Genomic DNA, 18,700 nt, shown 5'->3' with positions numbered 1-18,700 from the left:
ACACAATCTACAAATACCATTTTCTAAAACTGCTGAAGTCAATACTTTAAAATGACTTGAAAGCTGGTTTATTGACAGGACTACTCAAGGGCCAAGAGGTAACGCAACAGAATGAGCTGTAATCTGCCTCCGTGTCTAACAGTGACACAGGAGAAGATTGATAAACTTTTTTTAAGAAGAAAAAATAATTTTCTCAATAAAACCCAATAGTGTTTCCTGTAAAAATAAAAACCCCAGCGTTGGCTCACCATATCTGAAAGGCAGAATAGTCACGCTTGCTTGTGACCAATGTATGGGCTGACATACCTCTAGTGTGGCTTTGTCTTTTAAGAAACATGCAAATCAATTTCTTCTAGCTGGCTGTTCCGCTTTGAAAAGGTCCTATAGAGTGCAACACACGTATCCGGGTTTCCCCAGATGCCGAATTATCTACAGAGTAATGTGCTCTGACTTTGTAGGATAACTTACCTCCCCACCGCTACACAGAAGGTCAGGCCATGCTACCGTGTTTATAATTGCTCCATCTCTCCCTACGGCAGAATGATGGCTAATCACGTGTAATACTACATTTTGGCTTTTCTATTCTGAATAATCTTAATATAAACTTCTGTGTGGTCACATAGGTATACAGCTGATGTGTTGCACCATATGATAACTATCTTTAATCTTAAAAGAAACTGACTGATAATTTGAAAGCCATTTTATATTCCCACATGAAACATAAAGGCATTCTTGTGGTATCATAAAGACATGTAAGTATGTTTGTGTATGTACGTATGCATACTTATGCCCGGTCCCTGGAGGAGTATGAGTGCATCTGAAAGCTGATGAGGTGAACAGGGCTGTGTCCTCTGAAAGATAAAGGCAAAATTATGACAGGAATTTTTATTTAGTCACTAGGGGATGGTGGGCTAAAGGCTGCATTGGCCAAAATTGTAAACAATCTTATTTATGTAATAATTATTCCGTAATTATTTTCCTCATACCATATCATAAGAAGTACTAATTCACTATTATTGTGAATCTTTGTGATCTGAAAGTTTCATATATTCAGGAACATATAATACAAATCTTTTCGGCCTTGTCCACTGAGATTTATGGTTAAAATATTCATAAAAATAAACAAAGCCCTAGGACACAGGGTCTTTTGCTTTATACCTGTATTTTTATTCTAAATGAGTCACTCCTACACTGAACTTCATTGCCGGGTAGTTTCTGTTCTCTGATACCGAGGACACAGCATCTCAATGAGATCCTAAAATGTTTCTGATGAACTTCTGGGTTAACCTCTGTTAGTTTAGTTACATGAAAGTGACTGGGAATGTGAGCATTGCAAAAGACCTGCTGTTTCTAGCACACGTGTGGGCTCACCCTTGGGCACATAGGGCAAGCCAAGTCTATGTGGGGGCATCAAAGTTACTAGACATGCTTGGAATCCAATTCTTCCCGAGCCAGGACAGCAGAAATAGGCAAAAGAAAAGAGAAAGGAGCCCCGAGGGATGCCGACATTAGAGGGAGCAGAAGGAAAAGTAAGAAAAGAAACAAGTCCAGAAGGGACGAGAAGCAAACCTGCGGGAACCAGCTCACTGACTACAAACCGAAGAATTTGAAACTGGAAAGAGAGGGGGGCAAAGGAGAGGGCAGGAAGTCTCATTGTCTATTTCACTAATGCCATAAGGATCTTTAACACAGATTTTTTTTCCAACAAAAGTAAAATAAGCCCTTAAATGAAGACCATGTATCCCTGAAGTACAGAAACTCCTAAATGTTAGAAAACGTAAAAGTCCTTTCTTCTGTTCCCTTCCTCTCTTAGTACAGGGCTACAAACTGAAGCGTAGGACTCAGACTTACAGGCAAGCACTTTACCTCTGAGCTATATCCTAACAGCCCTGAGATCTAACGACAGTTCATTATTAGACAAGCAACAGCTATTTTCAATAGTTCCAATTTTTAATTTTTAAAATCCCAAAGAAGATGGGTTAGAAAATTCTTAAAGGCCCACTGAGCTCGGATATCCTCGGATTTTTATATAAATTCAACTAAAAGCTAAGGAGATAAAATACTACAAACTACATAAAATAGTAATATAAGAAACAGATCACTATGTAAATCAAAGCAAATTAGAAAAACTTTATAAATCAAATCTATACCCACGTAAAGATGGTCTTTTTGGAACTATATTCTGGGGACTGTGTTGCACAGCTATGACCTCAGGACTTGGGAGACAGTGGTGCTGAAGCAGTAGGATCAAGATTTTGGGGTCAATTTTGACTCTGTAGGGAGACCCTGTCATCTTCTAGTCAGTAAATGTGATACTTAAACTGGAATCTTTTCAAAGCTCTGACTATTGGACAGTAGTAGGCATTTGAAGGACTAAGGCTATGACGTCTGAAGCCCAGACCAGCAGGCAGAGTGAGACATCTACTTATCCGTCCGTACTTCTGTGACTGTTCTCACTGGGCACTATTTGCAATACGTCCACGTCTGGTAGCAGTGCCCAAACCAGCATGAGTTGTGTACTATTTTTATCATGCTCACCGCATATGCTCAGCAGTGGGGCCATCCGAATACGCTTGGTGTGGTTTGCAAACACTTGGTGACAAAATCCAGAGCCTGGCATTTTCACAGAAAGTGTTTACTGTGAAACTTCCCCTTAGAGGTTTGCTTCTCTTCACAGCTTGGATGCACACGACACCCACAAGCCTACATGTCAAATAATGACTTATGCTTAAATTAAGAAAATGTTCCGTTTGGACACAACAAGACCCCAGTAGGAGGTGGTATCTCTAAAATGGACCTCATTTTCTTATGTGATTAGAGATTTGTTCAAATATGAAGGCTGCTCCCTTCAGTTTATGGTGACGTGGTGCTTACATTCTGCTCTCCACCAACATTTCAGGAACACTTGGTTTGTATGAATGAATGCAGAAACCCACAACTGAGGAAAATCAGAAAAGCCTGGTTTGAATATCAAACGATTCACAGTGAATAGTATTTCTAGAGGCCACACCAAGCGAGTTTTATTGATCACTGTATTCTGCAGGACAAAATAACTGTAAGATTGAACATTAGAAAATCAACTTACTGGTAAATGTCTTTCCTGAGGACAGACCTGCCGAGTGGGTTATCAGCCTGGGGAGCCATGGAAACAGAACCAACCTTCACAACCATCGTGTCCTCCTTTGCCGCCTGATTCACTGCAACAGAGGGAGAGACACGTGTATGTGAGGTCTCTGATACATAATGAGAAATATTTGAGGAAATGGGACGCCAATACATACAGCAAGGCCGATACATGAGAAAACAGACATCAAACTGTTACATTTAGAATAAAATTGTTGATGCTTTTTAATGTCTATTTCCTTCAAATACTATGTTACGGTTTTCTGTTTATCACAATCAAAAAACAATCAACTGAGTCTTGCGGTGGTGGCGCCTTCTTTAATTCTAGTACTTAGGAGGCAGAGGCAGGCAGATTTCTATGAGTTCAAGGCCAGCCTGGTCTACAAAAACCAGTTCCAGAAAAGGCTCCAAAGCTACAGTGAAACGCTGTCTCAAAAAATCAAAAAAACAAAACAAAAAAAAAACCAAAAAACAACAACAAAATCCCCCAAAAAACAAAAAAATTCAACTGTACTTCAAAATATCAATGTTGCTATTAAGTGTATGTATATAATACTAAAGTCATACGATGAGTTAATTCTATAATCATACTACTGTAGAGTTCTTGAAAGCAATTTTTGGTTCTGAAATTTTAACATTATAAACATACAACAGAATATCAATAAGCCAACACAAATACTCAAACATTTAAATTTACATGTGTAATAGTAACTAAATATATCACAATTATACACGGTGATATGGGATCACCTCTGTAAACTGTGAATATGTTGTATACCATTGGTTAATAAAGAAGCTGTTTGGGCCAATATCTTAGCAGAATAAAGAAGCCAGGCAGGAAATCTCAACGGAGATATATAGAGAGAGTAGGGAGAGTCAAAGAGATGCCCTGTAGCTATTGAAGGAGAAAGATCCCAAAATAGAACCTTACCTGGTAAACCAGCCTTTTGGTGATACACAGATCAATAAAAATGGATTAATTTAAAATGTAAGAATTAGTTAATAAGAAGCCTGAGCTAATAGGCCAAACAGTGTTGTAATTAATATAGTTTCTGTGTGATTATTCAGGTCTGGGCAGCATAGAAACGAAAGAGCAGTCTCCTCCTACAACACAGCATAGAACTTTCAGCTACAAAATGTCAGAAAACGTAAGAGAAATGGGATGTCTCCAATGCCGAAGATGACTAAGGGCAAATGATTTAACATGAGAAAACATGGTAGCTTCTTGTCAGAGGCATAGAGCTGCCAGGACTGCACCTGAAAATGGGGTGAGGAACAGGCTTCACTTCCGATGAAGCTGGAAAGAGAGACATCTGAGCTCTAAGTCCTCTCTTTGTATTGAACAGAAAATCATGTAACCTCATGTTCTTATAAAGGACACACTCATCTGTTTAGAGCTTACAGCTACTTCAGATTATTTGGGAGGGATCGGCCTTTTTAATGATGACTTCTAACAGGAAATCAAGTGTGAGAGCTGTTTGGCGATTATGTAAACATTACTGACATAATACACAACTTTCTGCACTCTACGTTAATACACTTAAAAACCAGGAAGGTCAGTGATATAGTTTAGTGGTAGCATACCTGCTCTCCTTGTCTGAGGCATTAGCAACACCGCTGAAAAAGGCGGTGTGGAAACATGGAAAGAAAGAAAAAGAAACCTGTTTTTTCTCAAGGAAACATTAGGATCTGCCACAAAGAGAACACAGAAGGGCTGGGAGGCAAGGTCTCCAAAATGTCCTACAAAGACAGAATCCTTATTTCCCAAACTGCGCTGCCCAAGGAATGTAAAAGCTAGGAGATTATTTCCAGCTGCTTCAGTAGTACACTTGGTAGGATCTGACTTTGATTAGTCCAAAAGAAGAAAGTCAGAATTGAGAAAAAAAAAAAAAAAGGCAAAATAAAGCTAGTGGCCAAATGTAAGAGGAAGATGTAAAGGGAGAAAATGCTTCAGAGGCAGGGAGGGGGAGGAGGTGGGAAGAGAAAGGGAGTAAAGGAGATGAACTATCATAATAAATATTAACATGTGGACATCTCAGTAAACATAATAATTTAAAAGTCCATTGTGAGAAAGATCAAACGGACATCGACGTCCCATACAGCTGTGCTCTTTCCCAATGACAGGAGTCTCGCTTGATTATAGGTCCTCATCCTAGGGGCAGTGTTTACATTTCACAGATCTTGCATTATACACCAAGCTTAATAGTTCCATGTGGGTAAGGCCTCTGATTAAGCAGAAGGCATCAATTAAATCAATAAATAGTAAGCCTGGAGAATAGACTAGACCACAGAAGTCTAATTAGTGGACTTGCTAGCTGTCCATCCAGGCTGTAGATACTGCCCACCGCACGAAATCTCAACTGCGATAGAAGCAGTAAACGGGGTACATATGGAAGAAAATTACATAGTCAGATCCAAGAGGAGAACTCTGTTAGAGCCAAGTCTGTTGTCGGTAGGTTACAGAGTAAAATAGCATAGAACTTCTTACTGACAATATTCATGTTAGTAAACTGAATTAAAACATTAATTTCATTATAAAAAGAATTTAATTTTTCAAATTTATTTTTTCATTTATGAGAAAAAATAATGAAACTATGAATTTATATGAGGAAATACCTTGAGTGATTTCTTCAGTTACTTTATAGATGGACAGATGAGCTTACCTTTCTGGCTTATTTACCCTACATTTAATATTGGGCCACATAAGGGAATTCTCTTTTAAAGCATTTTCAACAGGAAAATCAATGCCGTCCTTCTTTGCTTTAGCTATTCATAGTGAGCCCCATCACGAACCACTCACCCAGGAGATGCTCGCTACCCCCAAACCAGCCTTCTCTGCTGGAATAAAAACCAACACGGGAGCCGGCCCTGCAGGTCAGAATCTTCATAACTGTCTAAGATGCAAACAGCACCCCAGACTTTCAAAATCACCTACCTGAATAAAACTCTAGAATGTTAAGGATACTTTGATCACCATCAGAGGTTATTAAAAGCTTTATATTACCAAGGTTTACATCAGCAAAAACTGTAATCCAGAAAGAACATCCTTGTGGCAGTAAAACAGCATACGTGTGTGTGCATATTTGTTTGTGCGTGTGTTGTGGGATAATGCTCTTGTATCTTGTAAAGATTTGTCACTTGTATTGGTTTGGTCAATGCTGATTGACCAGTAGCCAGGCAGGAAGTATAGGTGGGGCAATCAGACTAGGAAAATTCTGGGAAGAAATAAGGCTCAGTCTACAGTCACCAGGCAAACACAGAGAAAGCAAATGAGAACGCCTCACTGATAAAAGGCACCAAGCCACATGGCTAACACAGACAAGAATTATGGGTTAACTGAAGATGTAAGAGCTAGCTAGGAGTAAGCTTGAAAAACTGGACAGGCAGCCTTGTAATTAATACAGTTTCTGTGCGATTATTTGGGTCTGGGTGGCTGGAAGACAAAAGTGCAGTCTCTGTTTCTATGTGTGCACTTCTGTGTGCACAAGAATGTGCGCTTTAAGTGAAAAGGCTAAAAACAACTCAGTAAAAGTAAATAGGATTTTAATGAAATTATGAGCATAAGATTCTTCTCTTCAAACCCAATTTTCTAAAGTCAAATGATGGAGGTGGTTCTTGTATTTTATCTGTTGCTTTCATTGGTTAACTAATAAAGAAAACTGCCTTGGCCCATTTATAGGCCAGCCCTTAGGTGGGTGGAGTAAACAGACAGAATGCTGGGAGAAAGAAGCCGAGTCAGGAGTCGCCATGATTCTCCCACTCCAGACAGACGCAGGTTAAGATCTTTCCTGGTAAGCCAGCTCATGGTGCTACACAGAATATTAGAAATGGGTTAGATCAATATGTAAGAGCTAGCCAATAAGAGGCTGGAACTAATGGGCCAGGCAGTGATTAAAAGAATACAGTTTCCGTGTAATTATTTCGGGGCATAAGCTAGCCATGCGGGCGGCTGGGTGCCAGGGACGAAGCCCTGCCGCTCATATTACAACAGTCAAATCTAAAATAAATGTGTTTGGGAGATTTCCTTTAAAGTTGTTCATAAGCTCAATAGAATAAAATACCTAAAGTTGAAAGCATACTGAACTGGTAACTGTGTAATATCACAGTTATAATATCATAACCATTACAATGGTCACACAACAAAAGGCTTAAATTAGTTACTGTCATGTTGGCAATAAGGTTCAACACACATGAACATAATGAGCACATGCATACCAAAGGGAAATGTAGTTCATGAGTCAGACTGCTCTGTGAGGCACACAACCATCTCTAAGTGCAGACTAGGCCACTTTTATGGCAGAGTTTCTGCATTTAGTATATCATACGCACTGAGACTGTTTATCAGATATTCTCAATTTAACTACTTTTCTCAAGATATCATTCCAACATACTTCCTTTCAAAGCACTTCCGAAATAATGAGTTCTGTCCTTCATTTTGTTTTACTAGCCAGTCACATTGTTGTGATAATCACAACAATGATATTGCTGCTTCTACTAAGATTTCTTTAATTATGTTAAAATTGCTTTCAGTGTCTATCTTTCCAAAGATACCTACTGCAATATTCTCTGTCTCACAATGCTCTTCAAAGTGATCTAAAAAAGCACTTAAACTCTGAAAATACACATTATAACACTGCCACTAAAATAAAGGTTAAAAAAAAACCATGAATAATTTTAAAATCAAGTAGTAAAATTCTAGGCTTATTACTGCAATTGCTTAAAAAGAGACTTCTGTACAGAAGAAATAAAGCTACATTTTTTTTAATCACCTCTCTTATCTGCCAGATTTCTATTGCTTTAGACATTATATAGATATCAATGATGGACAGAACTTTTTGATAAGCTTTTGGTAAGTATAATATAAAATACATCAAGAGTTAAATGATGAACTCATGCCCTCAGCCTCATCACAGGCAAAACTTCTGCTCACAGGGCTGTACTGTGTCAGCTGGAGTTGGTTCCCTTTCTCACTTCTTAAATATGTGTATACAGAAATATTAATACCAAAACCAAACCAAAACAAAACAATGACAACAACAACCATAAGAAAAATCAGCAACCCTGCTCTAAACAAAGGCGACAACACAGGTCAGCAGCTTCTCGACAACAGAGCTGCAGCAGAGAATTACTGCACGATTCAGGAAGCCTATATTTTGGAGATATCAAGAACTAAAAACAGGAACTCCTATAGATACTGAATCCGAAATTTACAGAATATGCTAACACTAACCCCCCCCACACACACAAAAGAAACAGAATGAACCAAGTATTCAAAAGATGAATGGATAAACAAAATGCCATATTTACCTACATAAAAATGCTATTCACTCATAAAGCAATGGCATTATTGTACGTTACAATTTAGATACACACGCATGCAGGCGCAAGCACAGGTGCAGCAGAATCTAATTTTGTAGCCTTGGCTGGCTGGCTGGCTGGCTGGCTGGCTGAAAACTCACCGTGAAGACCAGAATGGCCTTGAACTTGTGGCAATCCTACTGCCCCTGCCTTGCTTCTGGGATTGCAGGTGTAGTCCATGAGCATGGCTAAGATGGATGTTATTAAAGTAGCATCTTATACTAATACATTCAGAAAAATTAACTCGCTGACACTGCTTCCTAGTCTTGGTGCAGTTTTAAAATTGGTAAGTTGATAATGAAATAAACCCATGTACCTTTTTAAAAGTTATGTTTATAATCAATATTGACTCATAATATGTGAAATGGAGTTCTAAGAAATTAACTGCTAGGCTAGGAGTTCAGCCCAGAGGTAATGTGTGCAGAGGTGATGTGTGCAAGATGATGTGTGCGTGAGGTGATATATGCAGAGGTGATGTGTGCAGAGGTGATGTGTGCGTGAGGTGATGTGTGCAGAGGTGATGTGTGCGCGGGGTGATGTGTGCGCGGGGTGATGTGTGCGCGGGGTGATGTGTGCGCGGGGTGATGTGTACAGAGGTGATGTGTGCGTGAGGTGATGTGTGCGTGGGGTGATGTGTGCGTGGGGTGATGTGTGCGTGGGGTGATGTGTGCAGAGGTGATGTGTGCGTGAGGTGATGTGTGCGTGAGGTGATGTGTGCGTGAGGTGATGTGTGCGTGAGGTGATGTGTGCAGAGGTGATGTGTGCAGAGGTGATGTGTGCAGAGGTGATGTGTGCATGAGGTGATGTGTGCAGAGGTGATGTGTGCATGAGGCCACAGGCTCCATTCTCAGCACTGGGAAAGAAAGAACCAAACCAAACATACAACAACAAACAGAAAAGTTTTCTTCCTATCCCGTTAGAGGGTTTATAACACAATCGTCATAAATTTTAGCATTATGAATATTATTTGCTGTGGCACAATGTTCTTTTATCCTGTCACTTGTATTAAAGCACTTCACCCACCCATCTCCATACTCCAATCACATGGGGGAAAATGAAACCAGAAAACTATACCTTCGACAGCTGACTGTGTTTTTGCGGTTTGAGGAACAAAAATTCTGATCACACTTGTGTTGATATAAATCAAAGGCAAACTGCGGGACGTCAGCGTACGGGTCCTCAGGGGCTGGCCAGAAGACTTCCTTTTCTCCTTCTGGGTCCTTGGCGGTTTAGTTTGAAATATGCTTGCAACGGCATTAAGTACAGGGAAGCAAAGCACAATATCAAACGCTTGTGCAGAAACAAGAATCTCATGAAGAAAATGAGGTGAGCTGTCTGGTAAACCTTCAGATAGTTTATGAAAGCTTCTTCTCTCATTTCTCGAAGTTAACTTGTGGCGGACGTTTTTTGTTACGGCTTTTGTGTAGGTGAGAGAAAGAAACCCATGCTGCTGGTGAGCACCGTCTAGAGGCTTTCCAGTCGTCTGTTCCAGAAAAGGCAAGCACAATACACATGTCATTTTTAAAGAGAAGACAGTACTTGTATGAGAGAGGGAAAAACAGACAATTATTTTGACCTTTTTGTATTGGTCATCCTACACTTCTTAATAAACATGGGAGTGATCAGTTCTACAGACAGGTTAAAGCTGCATGGCTATATTAGATGGACAGACCTGAGAGTTAGCAATTCCCTAGGAAAACTATTTTCCCCTAATTAGTGGTACATAAAATTCTATTTTACACATCAACTTATCATAAAATTAGACTGGTACAGTCTATCTCACTCCTAACACCTCTTCCTAATTCCAGTGAAGATTTTTGTTTTTAGATACTAGGGCCCATGGAATGATATTAATAAAAGAACTCAAATAGAGAAGAAGCGAACAGAATGAGCACAATAGAAAAACAGGGTAAGGTGGGAAGCGATAGCCATGGTGTCTCCAAGTCTGTGACCCCATCACCCTAGAGTCCCTTTCTGTCTACTGATGCCTAGAACCAAACGACAGATGAGAGGAATAACCACACAATTCAGATATTAAGATATTACTGCAGACTTTTTACTTTTTCCTATTGTTTGTTTGCTTTGGTTCGGGGGTGCATTGTGCGGATATGAGTGTGTGCTGCTAGGGATTGAACCCAAGTCTTACACATGCTATGTAAGTACACGACTTGGAGCTCAATTGCAAGCTGCTAATTTTTATTTCTAAACTAGACTTTATAATGAAGAAAGGTGAAAATCGACTTTGTATGCGCTTTTCAAGTTAATTCTTTGACCACCGGAAAAACATAGAACGTAATCATTTAGTGCTAAATATTGTTTTCCCTTGGTAGACTTTCTTGACACCATTTAACCCTTCCAAACTTCCTCTTTGTGTCTTCTGATTTCCTTATTTTCTCTTTCTATGCTTGAAACAAGCAGAACCACAGTAAAGCAAGATAGAGTGCTACCATGTTGATCCCTGTGCTGCTGGCCAGTAGGCAGTAACAGGTGGCAAGGGTTTGTCGTCACCCCAGTGGAAGAGACCACAGCTCTGAAGAGAAGGTTACACTAATTTAAATAATTAGTCCATAATATGATTTTATTTAAACCCTGGAAAGAGTATAAAAGGTGCCAGACAGTGGTGGTGCACGCTTTTAATCCCAATACTCATGAGGCAGAGGCCTAACTGGTCTACAGAGCGAGTTCCACAACAGTCAAACCTAAACAGAAAAACCTTGTTTTGAAAAACAAAACAAAAAAGGAATATAAAAGGCATTTCAATATTATCAATGCTTTAAAAATCTTTGAAACATGTTGAATATAAATGTTCTTGAAAGACAGGCTATACAAGGGAAAGGCTTTCATATTTTCTCTAGATGGCTGTACCCATGTAAATAAGGAGAATAGATACACAGCCCAAACTGAGGTACTATATTTCTTTTATATGACAAAAAAAATTAGCATCTTATACCATCTAAAATGAATTTTTACAGACAAAAAATAACTAAGAAATCGTCATAGGAGTAATTCTGGTGAGGACTGAGCCGCCAGGAGTCATCATGGGACCTGCCGTCCCTCACGGAGTTCCAACCCTATTCCAGGGCAATTAATTCTTTAAAATGTAAAAAGAAAAATATCAAGAAATTTAAAAGAAATCACAATAAAATTTGTGGGTTCTCTGAGGCATGAGACTGAGAGTGTTTCTTGGGGCTCAGTGGTAACATCATTGGCTGCCTAAGACTGCTGCTCACAGATCCAATGAGCATGCAAGGAAAGGAGAGAAAACAAGCAGTGTATGCTGACACAAACCCACTCGCAGACTCTGCTTCTAGCCTATCAAATAAAAGAAGCATTTGCTATTATGTAAATATACTAATAAGCTGTACATTTAAGAGAAAATCATATGAAGTATTTACAAGGATAATACTTACGCCTTTTTGGGCTTTATGTAAAGAACATAAAGTATTTTGCAGACACTGAGGAAAGAATGTTTGTAGTAACTTAGTAGAATAGGCATCAGCTATACTTTAAAGTTGTATGAATTTTATTAACTTTAGGAAGGTCACTTAAAATAATGTCTAATAACATATTTACATATGTTCCACCATTAGAAAAATATATATTTGATACTTCTGAAAGTTATTAGGGAGCAACTTCATTTCATTTTTTACCCAGGAAACAACAGAAGTACAAACTTGTCTAGATTTAAGATAACAATAAAAAAATGTACTTCCAATTATCTATGAGAAAATGACTACTGCACAACAGAAAGAGAACAAAACCAAAAGCAGTCTGGACAGGAAGTGAAGAAGGGGTGACAGATGCGGTACTGGTCAACTCTTGATCATTCAATACAAGTTCAGCTAGAAAGCCATTTTACATAACAACTTACTTTGATTTTCTTATAATGATGGTAATATTAATTCTTATTTACAAACAGAGTAGCAATACTAATTTCAGCAGACTTCCAGAGTATGGTACAAAGCCAATCTATGATATGAGAATACATTATAGTTCTCAAATACAAAGTGAATTTGATTGTCAAGACTGAACATCAAGAGTTGACTGTGTGGGCAGCTCAATTCCTTCTTTGGGCACTTGTTAGGGGAATTCTGAGTTATAGCTTTAAAATGATGTCTTACAGAAGTAAAGAAGGCAGAACAACTACGGAAAGGGTCCTGCTTGCTGACGGGTCGAACCAACGAGGTGCGTCTGTTCAGCTTGTCAGTACAGGAAAGGAAGACACCTCCACATTGCCCCAAAGACCAACATTCTTCCCCATGGCTTGAGGTGATAGACGGGAGCAAAGAAGGTAAAAAGAAAAAAAAAAAAAAAAGAAGAAAGAAAGAAAAAAGAAAAGGAAAAAAATAAAAACAATAAGCCAAAAAGAAAAAAAAAGAAAAGAAAAAAAGTTGGAAAGATTTTTAATTCTGCTCAAGTTTGCACAGGTTCAGGTCTGAGCCTTTCCTAAATACACTCTCCAGCTGTACTTTCTCCTGCAAAATCATTACAAATGGAAGTCATTAAAAAAATAATTGCTTTCTATACACAATTATTACTTTACAATTCTAGTAAGGGCAATGGAGGATGAATTTACAAAAGTAATGATCTTTAAAAAAAAGTCAATATGGCATTCAGAAATAATAAATATAGTAATAAATGTGATATAATCCTACCTTTGCCTTTTGATAAGATTACTTAATTGCTACAAAAGAATATGGTTACAGAACATGAGCAGATTAAAAGAATAAGCAACTTTAATTTTTTTTTTTTTTTTTTTCGAGACAGGGTTTCTCTGTGGCTTTGGAGCCTGTCCTGGAACTAGCTCTGTAGACCAGGCTGGTCTCGAACTCACAGAGATCCGCCTGCCTCTGCCTCCCGAGTGCTGGGATTAAAGGCGTGCGCCACCACCGCCCGGCTGCAACTTTAATTTTTAAAATAATTTTAGAGAAAGTGTAATAGAATTTATTCAAAGTTCTCATTCTGAAATTAGTCCTATTGCAAAGCAGAACAAATACAAACAATTTCAAATATACTCTCAAATATCAAAATTACTAAATGAATCTCACCACAGGTTTTTCTTTGCACTGTAGAAATACTCCTTCAAAATGTCCTGACTGCCAACCTTCCCCTGGCCTGGAAAACACAAGTTCACCTCATCTGTTCTCTGACGGTACACAACCAGATCAGCAGAGTTAAAGTAAACCGCGCTCCACTTCTGTACTAAAGCACAGACGGAGTGATGCACCTAGTAGCGCCATCAGTATGGAATTCCAATGGCTCGGCATGGGTGCATTTCTCCTAATGACAGATTGAACTGTTTTGTGTTTTTTTTTTTAAATCCATTTTGTCTCTTCCACAAAACGAGAAGATAAAGAGATTTAAAATCCTTGTCTATTTTCTTAAGCCCTATATCCCTGTTGCTTAGCATAGAGCCCAGCATATAAAATATATCAATAAACATAACATTACGAATAACTTATCCATAATGTAAAATTTACATAAAACAGTAAAATTAAGAATAAACTATAGTGCATTATATTCGTATAAGAAATTACTTCAGTTCTTGCACTGTTATATTACATGAAAAATCATTTAATTTTAAATAGACCACACTGGAAGAAAAATTAAAGAAATAAAAATCAAATGCCAATGAACAATTCATTCTTAATATAATAAAAGTAACTAGCACTTGATTAGTAAGACAGTAGTATGACAAGCTCTACTACACAGCAATTGAAATATTTCATATTTCATAATGGCAATGGGCTTGCACAAAAAGATGCAGCTTGGCATAGAGACTAGACAAACATAGAGGTAGTACAAGAAATACGTTTGCAGATTGTTTTAGGGAATGTAGCAGATAAATGCATGCACAGAAACACATTGGGCATTGACAGCTACATGAGAAGCTCTTGAGCTGATGAATGCCACAAATCCATAAGAAAATAGATTTTAAGACTATTCAAAAGAGAAACTACTTTGAAATTGAAAATACAATACTATTTAAAGTATTTTTAATAAAAAAAAACCTTTGGATTTTATAGTATATGTGCTATGTTTTAAATTAAAAATAAAACACTGGAATTATATTATAAGCCAAATAAGAAAAATGGATTTGTCCTTTTATTTAGGAACATTAACCACTAGATCGTTTTAGAATGTTGAAAAGCATCTTTATCTTCACTTTTTATGTATTACTACAAACAAATCATACTTTCATAGAATCTTAACTTCTGACACAGAGGGACTACACAGGGAATAATGTGGTTTCAGAGTAATGGCATTTGTATGATTTATAATAAGGGAGAAGTCCCCAGCGTGTTAAGGGGCATGAGCAGGTGTTCTGCCTCAGTGTAGACTACAGAGCAAGCAATAACCAGACTTGTCAATTGTGTTCTAGGCATCTTAGCAAATCTTTAACACATGGCATACACTCAAGAGGTGATTTGTAAAAGCACTAGTGTGAATATTTGTGAAGAGCTATATGCCATGTTATAAAGTTTTATTGGATAAGAATAAAAGAATACTAAGAAAACAACTTCATCTGTTAAGCATTCTCTTTGAGAGTGTAAAATGGAAACATCCTTATGGTGACTGCACTCACAGAAAATACAGCTTTTCCTATACTCAGTCCTTGTTATTTACCTGCTTTGATAGTGGTCAACATTGAAGCTCTCTATCTTACATTTCACTTTGGTGTACACATCCTGTACATCTATGGACGCACTGAGATCTTCTAGTTCACTGACCATACAAACCTCTGCAAAGAAACAAGTGCCATTATCAAGAGTCTCTCATAATCAACATCCAAATGTATACTATTTTATATTTCACACTAGCTAACACATACTGACCAAATAAAGGGTGTTAAGATTATACAAACTTTTACACTTATAAGCAACATTAGTGTAAAGGGCCTTGATATTAAGAGAAGGCTCACGTTAAGAGAAACCATAGTTATTATTTGAATAGATGAATCTTATTAGCCAATGATCTCTGAATACTGTTAATTCAATGCAGTTATGGACAGAGGGTTGGCCTCTCCTATCTTCTGGGGTAAAATTTAATTACCAATAAGCAAAATTAGATTTTACAAAGTCAAAGAACATGTACACATAAACTTTATACAGCAATGAGAGTCAATGCTAAGCAACATGCTTAAAAACTTTATAAGTGGTAATCACATCATAAACGACAGCAAGGAAAAGTAACATTGCATTTCTTCTAAAAGCAGTAATTTTTTATCTTTACAGTAGGGAGGAAAAGCACTCCTGTACCTGCGCCTTTGCTCTCTAGGTCTGGAGCAAAGAGCTTTATCGTGACTTTTGGCAGCATCCACTGCATCCAGAGGCTGATGCGGCCACTGGACCCACCGATGGTACTGGTCGTCTGTTCCAAGGTCACAGAATCTGAGAACGGGGACTCCTCACCAGCTTGCACAGAATCTCCCTGTGGTGAGGAAGAGCAAGAAACCAGCAATTGTTTATGCTCACGAAAAACAGGTAAAATAAAGTTAAAATTCAAAATTGTCATTCTTAACTTTTCCAAATTAAATATTCTAACCATGTAAATGATACCACTGACACATAAAGCTAAGTATTACAAACACTACTACTCAAAAAGTTTACTAACATAATATAGGTTCATGACATTCAGTTTTCTCCACAGGTGTATAAGGATTGGACCAATGGTTACCTCCTAACTAAAGCAAGGATTGCCAAGCTGCCCAGAGCCAAAGTCAGCATTTTCATAAGATCACGGTCAAAGCCATAATTCACTGTCTACTTCTGCTTTAGAATGGAGATTATTAGCTGCTACAGGGAAGCTGAGACCCACGCAGCTTAAGGGATTTATCCTGCATCTCTGTACAGGAGAAATGTGTGCTCTTGATATAGAGTATTTATGAATGAATTTAGAAAAAAAATGTAACAACATGGTTTGCATAGTTTAACAATCAAGAAAATATTTTATTAACTTATTTTGACGGACTAGGTTAGATTTCATAAAATGCTCTTTATGACTGGCACCTAGAATAATAAAGTATGAGCTATTCAACTATATACTGAACTCTCCGTATGTATAAGATCCTAAGTCCCGTGATATTAAACTTTTCTGTGAAAGGTTTGGTGGTTTTTTTGTTTGTTTGTCTGGGGTGTCTTCTTGTTTTCAAAACTGTTAAGTAGCCTAGAACAAAATAAGTCCTTTGATCTGAATGTAAACGGGAGCTGCACAGCTTCAGTCTCGGGTGCAGGAAAGGATGCTGCTGGAGACAGAGCCTCCATGCTGGGCACATAAAACTTGAATGGAAATGCATCAAATATAGTATGTTCATTTGTTAAAAGAGGCATTGGTTCACACATATATATCTATATCTACTTAATTAGGTTGAGTCTAGTAAGCAGTATAACATGTTAGGATAAGGACTTTAGACATCACTCATGTAATTTTATAACAATTGCTTTTTCCAGAGTCCATTACCTCCTTTGTAAATTAGTTTTTATGATGATATTTATTGCTCAGAATCTAGAATAAATAAGACCATGAACATAAAGGAAGTGTATACATAGTAAAGATTTCACAAGTGGTTAATTATTAACCCCAAGGCACACCAATACTAAAGAAACCCTACTTGCATATTCTGGTAGGATTTAGTATCTGTTCCCTTTCTGATTTTGTCATTTGTTTAATTTGACACACACTTTCAATTTATATATTCATAATCTCTCATGGTTCCCTGTTGATTTGAATGTCTCAAACAAAATGTCTATTTTCTAGGTTATGTAAGCGTGCACGATCAAAATGCTGCTAGAATTCTTGAGAAGCCATGCAATGGCGGTCAGTGTGTTGTTTCTACTGGAGTTGGGCAGAGCTGAAGCCACCATCTATAGATCAACCATACCCAAAGTCGAGGGTGAAAACTAAAGCCACACAAAAGGAAGCAGAAACCACGCTCTTCCCTGCAAACGTGACGTCCTGAGCAGGTGCTTAGGAGCTGGCTACAGAAGCTTTTCCCGTGACCTCGTGCTTTAGCTTAAGACCCTTCCATCAAGTGAGAGTGGAGAGCTCACACGGGAGGTGTGACAGGAATTATTAGTCAGTTCTGTGTCCCAAACATAACCAAAAGGTGTTTGCAGATTTTTCATAGTTCTCTAAAATGAGCAGACACTAAATCTACCATAGTTGAAATTTCTAGAACTTAAGAAGCTACAGAAATTTTATTTTTAGTTAGTTGTCTAGCACAACATCTAAAAAGCACAAACCATTTCCAAAACAGGACTCTTTTTACAAAATCAAATGGATAAAGACAGTATGATGCGGCTATTACACCTTCTTAACCAAGAGCTTCAAAAACAGAAACATTCCTAACTAAATCCTCCAACCAGCAACATGCCCCATGGGAGGAGACGAGAGGAGAAAACACCCAACTCTGATCAGTCCTGAGCAGCCTGCTAAGAACGCTGAGCTGTGGCTTCAGCTTAGTAAGCACGCTTGATAAAAAGCTTTACGTTACTCCATCATGCAGTTTCAATTTTCTTTTTGGATTTACAGCACTGGCTGCAATAAACGTGCTGCAGCATTACTTTCCCTCTCTGGTTTGCAAATCTATAGTGAAAACTGAACCCAAAATGGCAGTGTTGAACTATTTCCATCCCTTCTTTGTCTAAGTCTAACATAAAAGTTCATGGCAAATTAACCTAAATGCTGAGTTTATTTTTCTAGGTAAATTTGTATTGATTCATCTGGAAGAACAAACACTTCAGCCCTTTATCATGCATGGACCCTCTTCAGAGCTCAGGGAAGATCACAGTTGGCCACACTGCTCCTCCTCCTTATCAAAATAACCCCAGCATTCCTGTTCAATCACATAACCTCCCCAAGGCCTGAACACTTCCACTGCTGTTTGCTCTTAAGTCAGCAGTAACAAGTGGCCTGCTGAGTCTCCAGCACCTTTGCTCTCACTGCTCTCCAGCAAACCTGCCTTTAAGCACAGAACTGAAGTCTGATACGTACTTCCCAGGTTACCACAACACAGACAAACACAGGAAGCGAAGCTGTATCTGTGGTGCTTGCACCAACATATCAGTGTATCATTCAGCAAAATTTAAACCATCCGGATCACACAAAAACTTATACTTAATACAAACAATTGTAAGACCGTATTTATCAGCACAATTAATTTCTAGTAAATTCCATATTCCAAGGCATTTAAGAACAATAGTTTTGACCTACAAAAACA

The 18,700-nt window shown here is 38.1% G+C and overlaps 1 protein-coding gene across 6 annotated transcripts in view; it reads right to left on the bottom strand.

The window, feature by feature from the left end:
• The window catches only part of Vps13b (vacuolar protein sorting 13 homolog B), a 438,985-nt gene that overhangs the window by 215,294 nt on the left and 204,991 nt on the right, over nucleotides 1-18,700 (bottom strand). For 4 of the 6 annotated variants that reach the window (XM_057791249.1, XM_057791251.1, XM_057791250.1 and 1 more), the window contains 5 exons: nucleotides 15,741-15,912; nucleotides 15,109-15,223; nucleotides 12,603-12,744; nucleotides 9,556-9,964; nucleotides 3,086-3,197 (listed from right to left, as the gene is read on the bottom strand). In XM_057791249.1, the coding sequence (XP_057647232.1) occupies nucleotides 3,086-3,197; nucleotides 9,556-9,964; nucleotides 12,603-12,744; nucleotides 15,109-15,223; nucleotides 15,741-15,912 (950 nt within the window). Of the gene's footprint in view, nucleotides 1-3,085; nucleotides 3,198-9,555; nucleotides 9,965-12,602; nucleotides 12,745-13,529; nucleotides 13,597-15,108; nucleotides 15,224-15,740; nucleotides 15,913-18,700 lie in introns of all 6 variants that reach the window. The other 2 variants (XM_057791252.1, XM_057791253.1) reach the window with 1 other exon arrangement.

This window comes from Chionomys nivalis, chromosome 17, assembly GCF_950005125.1.
Source record: "Chionomys nivalis chromosome 17, mChiNiv1.1, whole genome shotgun sequence".
NCBI lineage: Eukaryota > Metazoa > Chordata > Mammalia > Rodentia > Cricetidae > Chionomys > Chionomys nivalis.
This window is presented reverse-complemented; position numbering and strand designations above follow the sequence as displayed.